At 40.1% G+C, this 16849-nt stretch overlaps 3 protein-coding genes across 3 annotated transcripts; 2 read left to right on the forward strand and 1 right to left on the reverse strand.

Moving 5' to 3' along the window:
• The first annotated feature begins 193 nt into the window (after positions 1–193).
• On the forward strand, positions 194–1089 carry LOC129746715 (cuticle protein 8-like). The gene is made up of 2 exons (XM_055740567.1): positions 194–333; positions 397–1089. The coding sequence occupies exons 1-2, from the start codon at positions 322–324 to the stop codon at positions 991–993; spliced, it is 609 nt and encodes a 202-aa protein (XP_055596542.1). The 5' UTR covers positions 194–321; the 3' UTR covers positions 994–1089.
• A 5775-nt stretch (positions 1090–6864) lies between these two features.
• LOC129742224 (uncharacterized) lies at positions 6865–10053 on the forward strand. The gene has a single exon (XM_055734097.1). The coding sequence runs from the start codon at positions 6865–6867 to the stop codon at positions 10051–10053; it is 3189 nt and encodes a 1062-aa protein (XP_055590072.1).
• Positions 10054–14186: 4133 nt separating this feature from the next.
• LOC129747330 (cuticle protein 8-like) lies at positions 14187–15095 on the reverse strand. The gene is made up of 2 exons (XM_055741486.1): positions 14986–15095; positions 14187–14921 (listed from the first exon to the last, which is right to left on the reverse strand). Exons 1-2 carry the CDS (start codon positions 14995–14997, stop codon positions 14325–14327), a joined length of 609 nt encoding a protein of 202 aa, XP_055597461.1. The 5' UTR covers positions 14998–15095; the 3' UTR covers positions 14187–14324.
• Between the last annotated feature and the right edge of the window lie 1754 nt (positions 15096–16849).

A 16849-nucleotide genomic window follows, 5' to 3' on the forward strand; every position in this document is an offset into this window, starting at 1 on the left:
CCACTAGCTACATTTCGGGAGCCGTGAACCGGTTTTGCGCAACTCTGAAAACGACCAATAATTTCAGGATCAACCAGAATAGAACCCTGAGAAATTTGATCGTTGATTTTGTTTTGGTTTCCACTTTTTCGGGAGGCTTGTTGGGGGCTTGTGTTTGGCTAGATTGAAGTAAACATGAAAAAAGTGAAAGCTTTTCCGGGGGCAGCTTCTGTATATTTTACCGGAGGAACTTCTTCGGTATAAATATTGAACCAATTTTTCTGAACAGTATCATTCGGATTGTATCAGTCCTTACTCAACTATTCTCCGGAATCCATCAATATGGCTTTCAAAGTTTGTATTTTTTATAAATCAATATAGAAAAACCTCAAATTAACCAAAAATCTTAAATTTCAGTTCGTCCTTTTGGCCACGCTGGTCGCTGCCGTTAGTGCCGGAGTCATCCCACAATACGGATACGCCTCATCGCACCAGACTGTCCAGCAGCATCACACCCCATCTTATCACTCGGTCGCTGCTCCAGTGCACCACGTGGCTGCTGTTCACGCTGCCCCAGTTCATCATGTTGCTGCCATTCATGCCGCTCCAGCCCATCACACCATCGTGAAGGAAGTCGAGCACCACGCCCCGGCCAATTACGAGTTCGCGTACTCTGTCCACGATGAGCACACCGGGGACATCAAGAGCCAGCACGAAACCCGCCACGGAGATGAGGTCCATGGACAGTACAGCCTGTTGGATTCCGATGGCCATCATCGTGTTGTCGACTATCATGCCGATCACCATTCCGGATTCAACGCCGTCGTTCGTCGGGAACCAACCCACGTCAAGGTCGCCCAGCCAGTGCACAAGGTCATCGCTCAGCCAGTGCATGTTGCCCATGTTGCTCCAGTTGCCCACCATCAGCTGTCCCATCACCAGATTGCCCCAGTTGTCCACGCCACCAGCAGCCATCATGGACTGTCCCATTACAGCACCGGACATCATTACTAAACATCTCTGGTATAATCCCAAATTGATGACAGCAACATAAGGTACCTTAAGTTTTGTAGTTGATTATAAATAAATTTAATTGACAAGATCTTTAAATGTTGTTTCTCAACTAGGCTCCTGCTATACACATATACTAAATGTCTGTTGGGCACACATCAGAGGTTTTATATGCTGCAAAATCTTAATTCAACTAAAATGTAGTTGTTTTTTTCTCCAAAAACGTATGCAAGTTTTGCTCAAAAAGAGTCATTAAGTAAATTTTGAATCATTTGCTAACAAACTTAAACGATTATGCGAATATTTTATTGAATAACAGGGCGGAATCATGGAAAACAAAATAAAAATAATGCTATCTACTTTTGCAAGTCACATTTAACGGTTTCCCCAGATCTATAATTGACGTACTCGGGTCGGGTTTGGATGAAATTAAGAGCTATCGTCACAAAAATTGGTGAGAAACTTTAGCAATATTTGTTCTCTTCCACTAGAAACGATCGTATGCTTTACAAAATCTTAATGTTTTCAAAACTTCTTTGTCGAATTCAAATATCAAATCCACAGACAAGTAAAAAATGGTCTGCCATCTCAAAACTGTGCCGTACATTTAATTTTTTCTGATAGTTTTGAAAAATATCATAAATATGTATAACTTTCTTGCTTTGAAACGTATTCACATTGCATGAAACAGTAATTTTTGTTTGCCCAATGACTTACTAATACTGATGTATGTACTGTGCAAGAGCCTTATGAATTTGACCGAGATCCTTTGTGTGTTTGTTTTTTAATAGGGCTTTAATAAAACAAAGTTTAATGACGCGTTTTTGAAAAAAAAACTTCGTAGTCTATGATTTTTTTGTCCAAATATAGGTGGAACGGCTAAAAAGTGCTCAATTTCACAGTAGCATAAGTCCCATAATCGATTATTTGTTGATACAGTTGTGTAGAATGATGTTCCTACATTGTTTTCGGTGCTTGCTTTTCAATTTTGAAAATGGCCTTCTCGCCAGAGAATTTCTTTTTTGTCGCATACCATCAACTAGGGCATCATGCAACATTTTTCAATTTCAGTGGATTCTAAAAACTTAATGTCCACAGATAATCATACTGCTTGTTCTGGATCGATAATAATTGTTGCCATAATGTCAGAGCCACCCCAACAACTATGCTGTCAGTTCAATTCTCTCTCTGAGAAGACGTATTTCTCGGCCGATTATTGCCGAAGACTTGTCGATGATTGATACTCTGCGAGAGCATAATTATGTAACCAAGTCATTCCGTCCAAGTCGTCACAGAGTTCACATCGCGTTCTTACATATCTCATTTGGTTGACTGCCACAATAAAAAGTCATTTTGAAGTAGAAAGTGCAAGTTTTCACTTAATCGAAGGTCCCGTGCTAATCCGAAAGTGTATCAACTCCGTGGAGCCTTCATTGCCCACGATAGGACACCAAAAGGCTCACCCATAAGTGCCACTGGACAAAGTGCAAACAAAATAAGTGCCCCAGTGTGTTAAGTTTCGGTCGTTCAACAGCAACAGAATACAGTCCGCTCTCATTATCTCGGACGAACCGAAACATTGGTCCTTCGAACCGGATTAAAAGCCGTTTTTGGATAGTTGAAAAGTGAAATTAGACAATCGATAGTGAATTTTACAATTCAAGTAAACTTGGACAATAGACTATAGTATTGTGTGACGCCATCGCGCTATCCATTGTGCGCGCAACATTTCGCCATCGCATCGAAGTCGACACTGCATCACCAAGCCCCAGCGCCATCGCGCCTTCTGAGCGCCATTCTACAATTGCAGATAGCGATATTGGATTCTGGATTTCCGTTTACCTACTGCTGGATGTTTGTGAGCTAACTAGACGAAGGGAAGTAGAAAAAACTTAATGTTTGATGTTTGTGGATGTTGTAAATACTGGTTATTGTGGGTAAGAATTAAAATAAATAGGAAATCACAGAATTCACGGGTTCTTAATTGGTTTGGGGTTGATTGATTGCATTTCCCTGGATTGGTGCTTATTGACTCACTGGTTTCGATTGAATTATCCGCCTTGGCTGTCAAGTCCATTGTATGATCCCTCTGTCAATCGGTCGCGACTCCGTGGAACATCGGGAAAATTAATCGAGTGGTTAGTAACAGATATTACACACTGATAGTCAACTGTTGCAGTGTGCCAACATAGTGGGAACCATAAACAATTAGGACGTGTCGATATCGAAAAATATATTATTCAGATTCAATTGTCAGCATATTTGTCAGTAATTTTGAGTTATCAAATTGGAGTTCCAGAGAAGTGGACGTGTCAGTGAGATTATAATCAGTTATTTACGAGCAAAGTGTTGAAATAATTTAAGCCTCAACTTAAAGTGTAAAATCCAATTTTAATTAAGAGGATTATTTTGATCACTGAGTGAAGTTTGAGTGCAACGAAACATGGAGGACATCGACTACAGCGAGCTGAAGGAACAGGATCGACAGATGAGAAGGACTATTAAAAGCATAGCCAAATTTGTTCACGAGTTTGATCAATCGCAGCATGAAAACCAAATCGAGGTTCGTTTGGATACATTAGAAAACGCAATGAGGAAGTTTTATAGTGTTCAGAGAAAACTTAAAGTAATTTTGGATGATGAGGACTTGGAAACGAAACCTGATTCTAAGGAACCGGAAGCAGATCGTAGACGTCGACTTAAAAATCAAGCAGCTGAGCGAGAAGCAAGTTTCGATAAGGTGGCAGAAGAGGTTGAGCAGCTGTATTACCCTTCAAAAGCAGCTTTGCTTGCTTTAAGTTCGAAGAAGAAGGAAGCTAGTACTCCGGCAGAGTCTGCAGCGTCTGGTCTAGATACCCTCATTTCGCGTGTTAAACTCCCAGATATACAACTGCCGAAATTTAGCGGGCATATTAGAGACTGGGTAACTTTCAGGGATATGTTCCACAGCCTAATCCATAACAATGGCCAGCTCTCATCAATGGATAAATTCACCTATCTAAGAACCTCCGTATCAGAAGACGCTCTGCAGGAAATAAGTTCGATCGAACTATCAGCGGACAACTATATAGTCGCTTGGGAAGCACTAGAAAGGCGCTACGAGAACAAAAAACTGATCGTCAAGGCTCATCTTGATGCTCTGTTTGCGATTGAACCCATCCGAAGAGAAAATAGTGAATCTCTTAATCGTTTGATAGGAGATTTCGACAAAAATCTACAGATGCTGAACAAGATGGGTGAATGTACTGAACATTGGTCAACTATACTCGCTCATATGGTCAGTGTCAGACTGGATCAAGTAACCCTTCGGCAGTGGGAGACATACCACAATTCTAAGGAGGTTCCAAAATATGAAAAAATAATGGATTTTTTACGCGACCAATGTTTAGTCCTTCAATCTTTAAACTCCACCAAACCCTCTGAACCAGAATTCCGACGTTCGACAACGCATGTCACATCACTATTGAGAAAACAATGCGTTTTTTGTAAAAAATCTGCCCACCGAGTTTTCGACTGCTCAAAATTTAGGAATTGGTCCGTAAACGAACGAATTGATGAGGTGAAAAAACGTCAACTTTGCTCGAACTGTCTACGTCCCGGGCACTTTGCCAATGATTGTGCAAGAGGACACTGTTTACGTTGCGAAAGAAATCATCACACGCTTTTGCACTTAGATCAATCACCTTTTTCCCGAACTTCAACATCGTACGTTCCACGCGAGCGCGCTTATTCCGATTTTTCAAGGCAACAAACTCAAAATAGATCGAATACACAAAGTCAAACACACCAGGCCCACAATCAAAACCCCTCACACACCACAACTTCATATCCCGTAGTACAATCCCTTGCTCTGCAACCTTACCCACAATACACCACAAACATTCAGTCATCACAAACATTTGAAGCAGTGCACAGTACATCTAACTTAAGGTTGCCAGAATTTTTTCCACTCCCATCCGGGCCTAGCAATTCCGGGCATTTTTTCGAAAAAACCTGGCAATATCCGGGCATGGATTTCAATTTTTCAAATCCAAAAACCGGGCAAAAACCGGGCAAAATTTAGGTGTTATTTTATATAAAAGCAAAGAAAAATGCAAAAAAAAAATGAAATTAATATTTCATTGATGTAATTACAGACTTCCAAAAACTTTTTGGAACACTTAAATCTTTAAAGGTTTATAAAAGTAAATCAGCGAAATTATTTGAAACAACCGTTGAAAATTTCCATACCGTTAGTCGATTTTGCTGAAACTTACTCAAAAACTATGATTTTTTTTTGGTTTCTTTGTGAAAATTGTGAAAAAATCCGGGCAATATCCGGACTTTTTTCACGATATCCGGGCAGCCGGGCCGGACCGGACTTTCTCGAAATTTTGCATCAAATATCCGGGCAAACCCGGATAAAACCGGGCAATCTGGCAAGCTTAATCTAACTACTTACCCCTGCAAGTTCTCATGTCAACAGCAGTCGTGCGTATAGAAGATCACCATGGCAACTACACTTACGCACGAACATTGCTAGATTCTTGTTCGGAACTCTGCTACATCACTACCAACTTAGCAAGGAAGTTAACACTCCAGGGAAGACGAGAGAGATTGCAGATCCAAGGCATAGGAAACGCATCCGTTACGTCAATGAAGTCTGTCGAAGCCCGTATTAGACCTAGACTTCCCACAATCTCAAGTTTCTGCGAAGACGTACGATTTTTTATTTTGCCAAATATCACTCGCGCTCTGCCCATTAAACCGGTTCCAATAATGCACCATTACACACCAGAAAACTTGACACTAGCAGATCCAGAGTTCTGGAAGCCGAGTACGATTGATATGATCATTGGAGCAGAGTATTTTTACGATCTACTTAAAGCTGAAAAACGGAAATTCTTCGATGATGGACCGATTCTTCAGGAAACAGTACTCGGATGGATAGTCTCTGGAAAAATATTGGAAAATCGTTTAGAAAACCGTTCTGAATGCTATTCAGTAAACCTTTCAGCAAACCGTTCAGATATTCGTTCAAAAAATCATTCAGCCACTCATTCAAATAACCTTTTAGTCGCTCATTCAGATGCTCATTCAGACGCTCATTTAGACGCTCATTTAGACGCTCATTCAGATAACCGTTCAGTCGGCCATTTAGACGCTCGTTCAGATGCTCATTTAGATAACTGTTCAGTCGCTCATTCAGACGCTCATTCAGATAACCATTCAGTCGCTCATTTTGATAACCGTTCAGTCGCTCTAACAGATGCTCATTTAGATGGTCATTCAGACGCTCATTCAGACGCTCATTCAGATAATCGTTCAGTCGCTCTTTCAGATGCTCGTTCAGACGCTCATTCAAATAATCGTGCAGTAGCTTCTTTAGATGCTCGTTCAGGCACTCGTTCAAACGCTAATTCTGATGCTCGTTCAGAAACTCATTCAGATATACTTCCAAATCCTCATTCAGTGGAACGTTCAGATCATCATTCTGGAATCCCTTCAGTAAGTCGTTCAGAAATATCTTTAGAAAAACATTCAGAATCTCTTTCGGTAAACCGTTCAGAAAGGTCTCCAAAGCAAATCACCGAGTTACCTTTTGATCAAAGAATCACTTCTAGTTTTGTCAGTTCAACTGCGGAACTACAGGAGCTTATTTCCAGGTTTTGGGAGCTAGAGTCGTGTCACGTAAAAAACGTTTATTCAGTAGAAGAAACAGCATGTGAGGAACATTTTCAACAGAATACAGTTCGTGATTCTCATGGCAGATTTATTGTCAAGCTTCCCACAAAACCAGACTTTATCCGAAGACTAGGGGAGTCACGGAACATTGCAATGAAACGATTCATCGGGTTAGAAAAGCGCCTTTTAGCCGACCTTGAACTAAGAAATATGTATACGGAGTTTATTCATGAATATATTCTCATGGGTCACATGAAAGAAGTCAGAGAGAACGACAGTCAGAATCACAGTTGTCAGAATAAAAATGCAGTATATTATCTTCCACATCACGCAGTGTTGAAACCGGACAGCACAACAACGAAACTACGTGTAGTTTTTGACGCTTCGTGCCGCACCTCAACCGGCATTTCATTAAATGACGGGATGATGGTCGGCCCAACAGTTCAGAATGATCTGTTGTCCATAATCCTACGCTTCCGTCTGCATCGATACGCTATCAGTGCAGATGTTGAGAAGATGTATCGAATGGTGATGGTACAACAACCGGATCAACACTTGCAACGAATTTTGTGGAGAGATTCGCCCAACGAAAACATCAAAACGTATAAACTGACGACCGTGACTTATGGAACGGCTAGCGCTCCGTACCTTTCAACGAGGTGTCTAAGAAAGCTTGGAGAAGATAGTGCAGCTACTCATCCGATAGGCTCTAAGGTAATCATCGAAGACTTTTATGTCGATGATTGCCTCACTGGTGCCGATAGTATTGAAGAGGCCAAAACTTTGCTAAAGGAAACTGTGTTTCTCACCGATTCAGCAGGTTTCAACTTGCGCAAGTTTAGTTCAAACTCGTTAGAAATTTTGCAAACTCTGCCAAAACACGTCCGAAGCAAGAACTCAGTTTTTGAGTTTGATTCCTCATACGGGACAGTCAAAACACTTGGATTGCAGTGGGATACCGCAACAGACACATTTTGCTTCAGCTCTATTAAATGGCGATCAGTAACTTCGACGCTCACCAAAAGAGTAGTGCACTCTGATGCGGCATGTCTGTTCGATCCCCTTGGTTTGGTCGGTCCAGTAGTTGTACAAGCAAAAATATTCATCCAACAACTTTGGAGAATCAAATGCGACTGGGATGAACCTCTTGAAGAACAGTTCTGTGAGTTTTGGATCCAATACAAGCAAAATTTGTTAGTTCTGGAAGGGTTATCAGTGCCAAGATGGGTAGGATTCAGCAACAAATGCCTGTCAGTCCAATTACATGGCTTCTGCGACGCATCCGAACTGGCTTATGGGGCATGTTTATACCTGCGTTGTGTTCATGCGGATGACTCTATAGCAGTACGCCTATTGACTGCGAAATCCCGTGTAGCTCCACTAGAAAATTTAAATCTTTCGAAGCGAAAAACTACAATTCCACGGTTAGAGCTGGCATCTGCTCTTACACTAAGTCATCTGTATGAAAAATTCATTTCAGTCTACCCGCATATCAAGGATACTTATCTGTGGACCGACTCAATGATAGTGAAGCATTGGTTGGCTTCTCATCCCTCTCGTTGGCAAGTTTTTGTTGCTAATCGGGTTTCAGAAATTCAACACATAACGAAAAATGCGAAATGGAATCACGTGGCTGGTATTGAGAACCCCGCCGATCTCATATCACGTGGAGCATCCCCTAGGCAACTGCGTGAGAACACCTTATGGTTTGAAGGTCCGAAATGGTTATCCCAGCAACAAGAGTCATGGCCGGTTGAAAATAATACTACGTCAGAAGAGTTTGAACCGTCTGAACTTGAAGAAAAAACATCTACTGCACTTGTGACCCACGAAGTTGAAACTAATGAAATCCTTATACGTTATTCTTCATTTACAAAACTTGTTCGGATAGTTGCATTACTCAAGAGGTTTAGGCACAACGCGCAAAAAGCAAATCGAACAGCGAAATTGATTGGACATCTCAGCCAATTCGAGTTATTTAAGTCTACGGAAACAGTAGTTCATCTATCCCAGTTAGAAAGCTTTGCTTCCGAGTTTCAGGACCTTTCCAAGCACGGCGAAGTAAAGGCAAGTTCCAAAATTGTTGGATTAGGTCCCTATTTTGATCAAGGCACTATTCGAGCTAAAGGTCGACTTCACAACGCACAAGTATCCGAGTCGCGTAAACATCCGTGGATTCTAGATCACCACCACCCACTGTCAGAGATGATTGTCAGGGAGTATCATCTCCGTCAGTTCCACGCTGGCCAACAACTGCTGATCTCTTCGGTGAGAGAACGTTTTTGGCCCACTAACATGTCCAGTTTAGCTCGAAAGGTTATTCATTCTTGCATTCAATGTTTCAAATCAAAACCAAAGATCACAGAACAACTTATGGGCGACCTTCCAGCCGAAAGAGTGACTGAAGCTTCTGCCTTTCTGAGAGTTGGTGTGGACTATTGTGGTCCATTCCTTATCAGCTATCCCAACCGTCGAACCACACCGGTCAAATGTTACGTTTCGATATTCGTTTGCTTGGTTACTAAAGCAGTCCATCTAGAGCTTGTAATGGACTTAACTACACAAGCCTTCATAGCTGCACTTAGAAGGTTCATCAGTAGACGGTCGAAACCAGAACTTATTATGTGCGATAACGCAACAACCTTTGTTGGTGCCAGTAGAGAGCTTAAGGAATTGGTTCAGATGTTCCATTGTCAGAGGTTTCAAGAGTCAGTTATTAAAGAATCATCAGACGAAGGAATCGAATTCCGATTCATTCCCCCGCGAACACCCAATTTTGGAGGGCTCTGGGAGGCTCAAGTAAAAGCGTTTAAAACACATTTTAAAAAATCGGTTGGCTTGCGCACACTCAATGTGGATGAAATGCTTACCGCACTTGCGCAAATAGAAGCTGTTTTGAATTCTAGACCGTTGACACCCATGTCTAGCGATCCCTCGGATTTTCGTGCCCTTACCCCAGGTCATTTTCTGGTCCAACGTCCGCTCACATCTGCTCCCGATCGCGATGTAACTGATACATCAACCAATAGGTTGACTATGTGGCAAAGAGCGCAGCAGTTATCACAACAATTTTGGCGGAAATGGAGGACACAGTATCTATCAGATCTTCAAAACAGAACGCGGTGGACCAAGCAACGTAACAACATCAGGGAAGGTATGATGGTGCTATTGAAAGAAGACAACGTTCCTCCACTTCGATGGCCTTTAGGCCGTATCACTCAGGTTACACGTGGCAATGACGGTAACATTCGCGTAGCGACAGTGCGCACGCAAGACGGATCGTTTAATCGGGGAATCTCGAAAATCTGTGTCCTACCCATCAGAGACAACGAGACTGATACAACATCTCCCAACACTATGCATAACACAGATTTGAATCCAATTCAATCCACACAATAAGTATTTTGTTAGAAAACCAGTCAGTTTTTGTTCAAATGGTCTGTCCAATATTTGTGTGCATGGCAATTGTGTGATATTATGTCTACAAATTATAATTAGTCCATGACTACAGTTGCACGATTTGTCTAACATGGTAGATCAATGTAACAATTAGTGTTCTAATGCTCTCGAATTTATTCTATTTTTGGTAAGCAAAATCGACGCTCAATCTGCACATGATCCAAACTCACGACGTTCATCAACGGTCATTGAATACACGTAATCCGAGCAGCATCAATTTCACCCACCATCAAGCTGCATTCTGCATCGACACGTTCTTATTAAGTGTTAGCCGCTTCGGTGGGCCCCATAGCTAACCGTTCGAACGATGCAACATAACGACGCTCCACCAAGAACCACATCATCACCTGCAATCGAAAACACGAATTAGTTTTCAATCACGAGAAGATTTTCACTTAAAACTTACCTGTATGAAGTCCACATCCGAGGCCATATCCAGATTAAAGTCCAGGTCCATATCCAGTCCAGGTCCAAGAAAAATTACGGGGGGAAAGTAATTTTAAGTTCGAAAGGAACTAAAACAGCACCGCACCGCTGCTGCAAAATGTAAACAATTATCTTCAAAGTCCAACACAAGAGCCACGAAGAGAAGAATTCAATCGTAGTCGGAGAGAAGCAAACGCAATCCATAGGCGTATCATTCGAAGGAGGGGCCCGAAAAAAAACCTGTTAGTTTAGTCAAATTTCTGTGAAATGTCTGTTGTAATTGTAATGTAAATTGAAAACTTTTATAGGGAACAATAAGTTTATATAACGTTTAATAATTTTTGAAATCCATAAGGTTTCAACGGGGGCGGCATGTTCTGGATCGATAATAATTGTTGCCATAATGTCAGAGCCACCCCAACAACTATGCTGTCAGTTCAATTCTCTCTCTGAGAAGACGTATTTCTCGGCCGATTATTGCCGAAGACTTGTCGATGATTGATACTCTGCGAGAGCATAATTATGTAACCAAGTCATTCCGTCCAAGTCGTCACAGAGTTCACATCGCGTTCTTACATATCTCATTTGGTTGACTGCCACAATAAAAAGTCATTTTGAAGTAGAAAGTGCAAGTTTTCACTTAATCGAAGGTCCCGTGCTAATCCGAAAGTGTATCAACTCCGTGGAGCCTTCATTGCCCACGATAGGACCCCAAAAGGCTCACCCATAAGTGCCACTGGACAAAGTGCAAACAAAATAAGTGCCCCAGTGTGTTAAGTTTCGGTCGTTCAACAGCAACAGAATACAGTCCGCTCTCATTATCTCGGACGAACCGAAACACTGCTTGTACCTCAGAAGTTTTAAGGTTGATAGGACGTCAAATTGACGTAGTCAGAAAAAATATTCGTTTCACTGGTTATTTTTAAATATACAAACACATGCGATTTTCACCCTTCTTCTTCTTCTAACACCAACATGACCAATGCTTGTATGCATCCTGGAAAATGATAATCTTGCGTTTCTCATTTTTCTTTTCAACGTAGTATCTGATACATAGAACATGCATTGCAGATACTACTACGGCTAGGCCAACCATCAGATGTAAAACGCAAAAGATACAGAAACAAGGCAGGAATGAAATGTGGAGTTCCCTGCCAAACGCTTCATATGGTTATGTTTTTTTCCTGTTAGGGAGAGATTCCATTAAGTTGATCTTAGAAGACAAGGACGCTATCCTCTAAGCCATGATCTGAAGATATGGTTATGTCGGATATGATAATGTTCATTTTGGAAAGTTGAAATCATAATGAAAAATAAAAACAAAAATGAATTGATCTCACCCTAAACTTCCAGAGTTTTACGTTAATACTTCAGGTAACCCAACCTTTTTGCAGCCAACAGATTTTGTATGATGTTTTTTCTTGCAGACATTTTGTTTATCGCAATCGATATCACTGATGAAGCTTTCAGTTTTCCTCAGTTCTTCCATTTATATAATTTTCACTGAACCTCTTGTTTCTTCAAACTGTGATTTTGATTTTTTCCTCCTAAATTTCATGAAGATTCAAGATGTTCAAAATTTAGGAAGCGACTGTCAAACACGTCTTCAAGCAAAAGATGCCCTCTTAGATCCTTCCAAAAACATGCGATTTTCACACTACTAAGAAAAAGGGTTAAGTTGAAACAAACTATGTTTTTAATGAAAAATCAAATGAAAACGTTTGAAAATTTATAGTTTTGGATATATTTTTGATGTCATAACGCATATAGAAGGATAGATAATAGGAAGAAAGCTACTGAGGTGTTGAAAGAGCGAGTAGCATTTTGAATAGAAGCTTGACGACATACTGAATTTTTCGTCCCTCATCAATCAACTGTATCGAAGAAGAAGTACCGAATCGAGCCAGCACTTCGTTCTGTGATGTAGTTGATTATGGGTGGTTCGATTGCCATGTGGATACACATGTGCCGGCTCTATTCGCTACTTCTTCCTCGATACAGTGTATTGGTGATGGACGAAAAATTCAATATGTGGTCAAGGTTATATTCAAAATGCTCAACACCTCAGTAACTTCCATCCTAAGACATATGCGTCTACCATTTCAAATCTTTAATACTCACTGTCGTAATCTGAGGGTTTTCTGAGCCTAGATGCCATCTTCTCGCCGCTCCTTTTTTAAAGTGATGTTTACACTACAATATATGAATTAAGAATGACCAGGTCGGAAAAGTGCCGTTGTATTTATAGTTGAAAGATACCGCGCTTCATCGTAGATATTTTGTAATCGTAGTAGTCGAGTTTTCTCCATTCTCACATTATGTTCGCATGTTCGTCGTTTATTAGTACGTGTTGAGAAACATTTGATCTTATTTGAAATTTGGTATATTCTTTAACCTATTTTCCATTACCTTCATATCTATCCTACACTCACCGATATAGCCGCTCAAAATTTCCATATGTATGAAATTTAAATAAAGTGGTATAAAATATATAAAAATATATATAAAATATAAATAAAGAAAATGCAACACATAAATTAAATGTTTTCAACGTTTTTTCTTCTAGTGAAATAAGTAATTGTTATAGAAAAAAAGAGTTTTTTCAAGCATTCCAAACTCAGTTAGTTCCACCGATTTCCTTGCTTATTCTACATGGAAAAGGTTTCGCTTATCATATGTCAATTTTGTATTTTGACCAGATAAACAACAATCCTTAATTTGAATAACAAAAAAGTAAGCATTTTTATCTCGCGATCGGCAAAAATTGTTTTACCAAAAAATGCTCCATGTAGAACTGAACAATCTGGCTGAAGACATCAAATGTCTACTTCTTCATCCCTGGGTGCTATTAATTTTGTACACCTAGATAGATGTTCTTCACCACTGTGAATCGGTGATGTGGAACTTGTTCTAATTAGCCACGCCTCCGATCTTGGAGTCCAAAATGTATTGACTTGTATTTAAACTAAGTTTTGAAATCACAGAGTATACTAGAATACTATTAGATTTGTCATCCAGACATCATAAGGAGCATTTCGGGTTCAATGAAGCTAAGCTAAGCTTAGAAACGCATGTGTCTCTTCGAAGGAAATTTCTTTCCACTGAGAATCATTAGTAGTTTAGTTATGGTATCGTTTCATTCTCCCGGTTAACACGTTCATCGCCCAAAAAAAATCTCAGAGCATGAAAGTAAAGCGAGAGAGCTTCAGATTTACAACGCGTGGCAGAACTGAGCGGCAACCTTGCTTAAGAGAGCCGTCACCCATATATGGGTGACGTGGCGACGAACGTGTTAAATAAGCTTTTTAAGTTTCCAGTATGATTAAATTTTGATTGCGATTTGTTATTTTTTCCTTTTTCCTACCAGACGTGCTGAGAACAGTTAGCGTTCATTACCAAAAGGGCTCAAATGAGCTCTTTGGTGTAAGGAGTGTGGGGACTGTTAACAAAAAACAAATCATGATCATTAGCTCAGACGACTTGAACTCTACCGGATGAGCTATGGGCGTACTAAGTTAAACTTAGCTATTCAGAAATGGGATATGTTGATGGTGATACAAGTCAATTCTGCCGGAAATCACTCTTGGCTATCAATGTTCTGTTCCAATGAAATTATGTACATTACTTTAAAATAATACAACAGACAATTAATGAAATTCAAAGTAATCTGTCATTTATTCGTTCTTATTTACAATTCATTTAACTAAATATGAAACTATCGACAGCAGGTACCTATTCGATCAGTTGAGATAAATTGTTTCCGACCTACATTAGTAGGAGAAAGCTTAGTAATGATGTCCGGTGCTGTAATGGGACAATCCATGATGGCTGCTGGTGGCGTGGACAACTGGGGCAATCTGGTGATGGGACAGCTGATGGTGGGCAACTGGAGCAACATGGGCAACATGCACTGGCTGAGCGATGACCTTGTGCACTGGCTGGGCGACCTTGACGTGGGTTGGTTCCCGACGAACGACGGCGTTGAATCCGGAATGGTGATCGGCATGATAGTCGACAACACGATGATGGCCATCGGAATCCAACAGGCTGTACTGTCCATGGACCTCATCTCCGTGGCGGGTTTCGTGCTGGCTCTTGATGTCTCCGGTGTGCTCATCGTGGACAGAGTACGCGAACTCGTAATTGGCCGGGGCGTGGTGCTCGACTTCCTTCACGATAGTGTGATGGGCTGGAGCGGCATGAATGGCGGCAACATGATGAACTGGGGCAGCGTGAACAGCAGCCACGTGGTGCACTGGAGCAGCGACCGAGTGATAAGATGGGGTGTGATGCTGCTGGACAGTCTGGTGCGATGAGGCGTATCCGTATTGTGGGATGACTCCGGCACTAACGGCAGCGACCAGCGTGGCCAAAAGGACGAACTGAAAATTCAAAGGATGCTGTTAAATATTGCTCAAGAACCTTTCGTATGAAAAGAACACGCACTTTGAACGCCATTGTGGTGAATTCTGGAGAATAGTTGAGTAAAGACTGACAAGGGTCGAATGATACTGTCTAGAACAATTGGTTCCGCTTTTATACACGGGAAATATTTTCCCCGCAGCCCAAATTGCAACTCGATCGTTGTCGGTCGACTTCAAGGATAACCATGTTTCATACTTTTCTCGTGCTGTATAGTTGTTGCAAGCCCCCGATCGAGCCCCCAAAATAAATGAAATAACAAGAAACGTCAACCGGCGAATTTCCAAGCTGTTAATCGACCAGCTTTTTGGTTAGGCGTGGTGCGTCACAAAAGCGTGAAATTAAAATAATTCAAATTCAGTTTTTTAAACAAATAAAATTTAAACAAAAAATCAGTTATCATTAGGCATTTTTTTTAAATTTTCAATAAGTTATTTTCTCAAAGTTCTGACTGTTAAAAAAAAGCAATAACTTTTGGATTTTGAAAAATGGTTGGGAATCGTGGGCCACTAAATCCAAATTGACCAAATAACATGCAAAGTTTATGAGTTGACCCAAAACTGTAATTACAAAATTCATTGAGGTACTTTGAAGCAATTTCAGATGATGAAATAAAAAAGAGAGTTGTGTATGATCGAATTGATTCAAAAACCGGGCTCGCAAACGTTTGAGCAAAATTCCTTTTATAGGGTTGACATAATATTTTTCATAACTCTTCATTTGGCATCAGAAAACTTTACAGATAGGGAAAATGCATTTTAAGTTCTGAATGCGTATAAAACATAAAAAATATAGGTGGCCCAAGATATCCCACAAAATGTGGCCCACGATTCCTGAAAAGCTAATATTTGCAAATTGATTTTGTTTATGTGACTTATTGATATTTCATTAAAAATTCCTTTTCCAAGTGAAAGAACATGACAAAACTAAGATCATTTAGTTTTTTAGTTTCCCCATCGATGCAATAAGTGGGTACTTGTCTAATTATGTAAGTAAATTTTATTTTTTTTTAGTTTGAAAAATTGAAAAAGCATATGGTGCGTATTTAAGTCAACAACATATACTAAAATATGCTTACGCAAAGCGACGGCGATGACACTTAGATTGAGAATTTTATCTCAACACACCTCTGAAATATTCAGAGTGGCCCACGTTTCCCCATGGCCCACATTATCCCACTCTCCCCTACATTTTAGAAAACTTTTTCTTAAAATAAATAAGAGTGTACAATGGCTTTGAAAATATGGCATTTTGAAGTTCATATTATACTCTAACGATTGATATATTGGAATAAATATTGTTTATTATAATTTTATCATGTGGATTTTTTTAAAGTGACGAAAAAAGATCTTCAAGTCACATTTTGTTAAGTTTTTCAAACAAAGTTAAATAACTCAAAAAATCTAATTTTTAAAATTTGTTCAAATAACAGCTTTGTAATTTTGTTCTATTCAGCACATTTTTCTAGAACATTTGATCTTTGTAAGATAATCCGGGTTTGAGATGAAGCGAAGAAATCAAGTATCCCCAGGGATCAAAAATCCTCATTCTCCCCCAAAAGAATCAGTTAATTTTCCAAAATTCAATAAGCATTCATTATTAACTGAAGAACCTACAAAACATCGTAAAAAAACAAAACTTATTTTATTATCTGCCATCCAATCAAGGATTCAGATTTTGCATTGATAGTCTAGTTTCAGCGATACAATATTGAACAAAATATCACTTTTATTTGAAAAAAAAAAAAAATCCAACAATTATCTCTTTTCTGACATGACTAAGGCGGCATCCATAAATTACGTAACGCAAAAATTGCACTTTTTTTACCCCCTCCCCCCCGTATGTCACAAATTGTAACGCTTCGACGTACCCCCCTATGGAAATTACG

The sequence above is a fragment of the Uranotaenia lowii genome, chromosome 2 (assembly GCF_029784155.1).
Source record: "Uranotaenia lowii strain MFRU-FL chromosome 2, ASM2978415v1, whole genome shotgun sequence".
Taxonomy (NCBI): Eukaryota; Metazoa; Arthropoda; class Insecta; order Diptera; family Culicidae; genus Uranotaenia; species Uranotaenia lowii.

Excerpts from the sequence above, each read along its gene's own strand:
- LOC129742224 (XM_055734097.1), top strand. The coding sequence starts at position 6,865 with ATGTATACGGAGTTTATTCATGAATATATTCTCATGGGTCACATGAAA.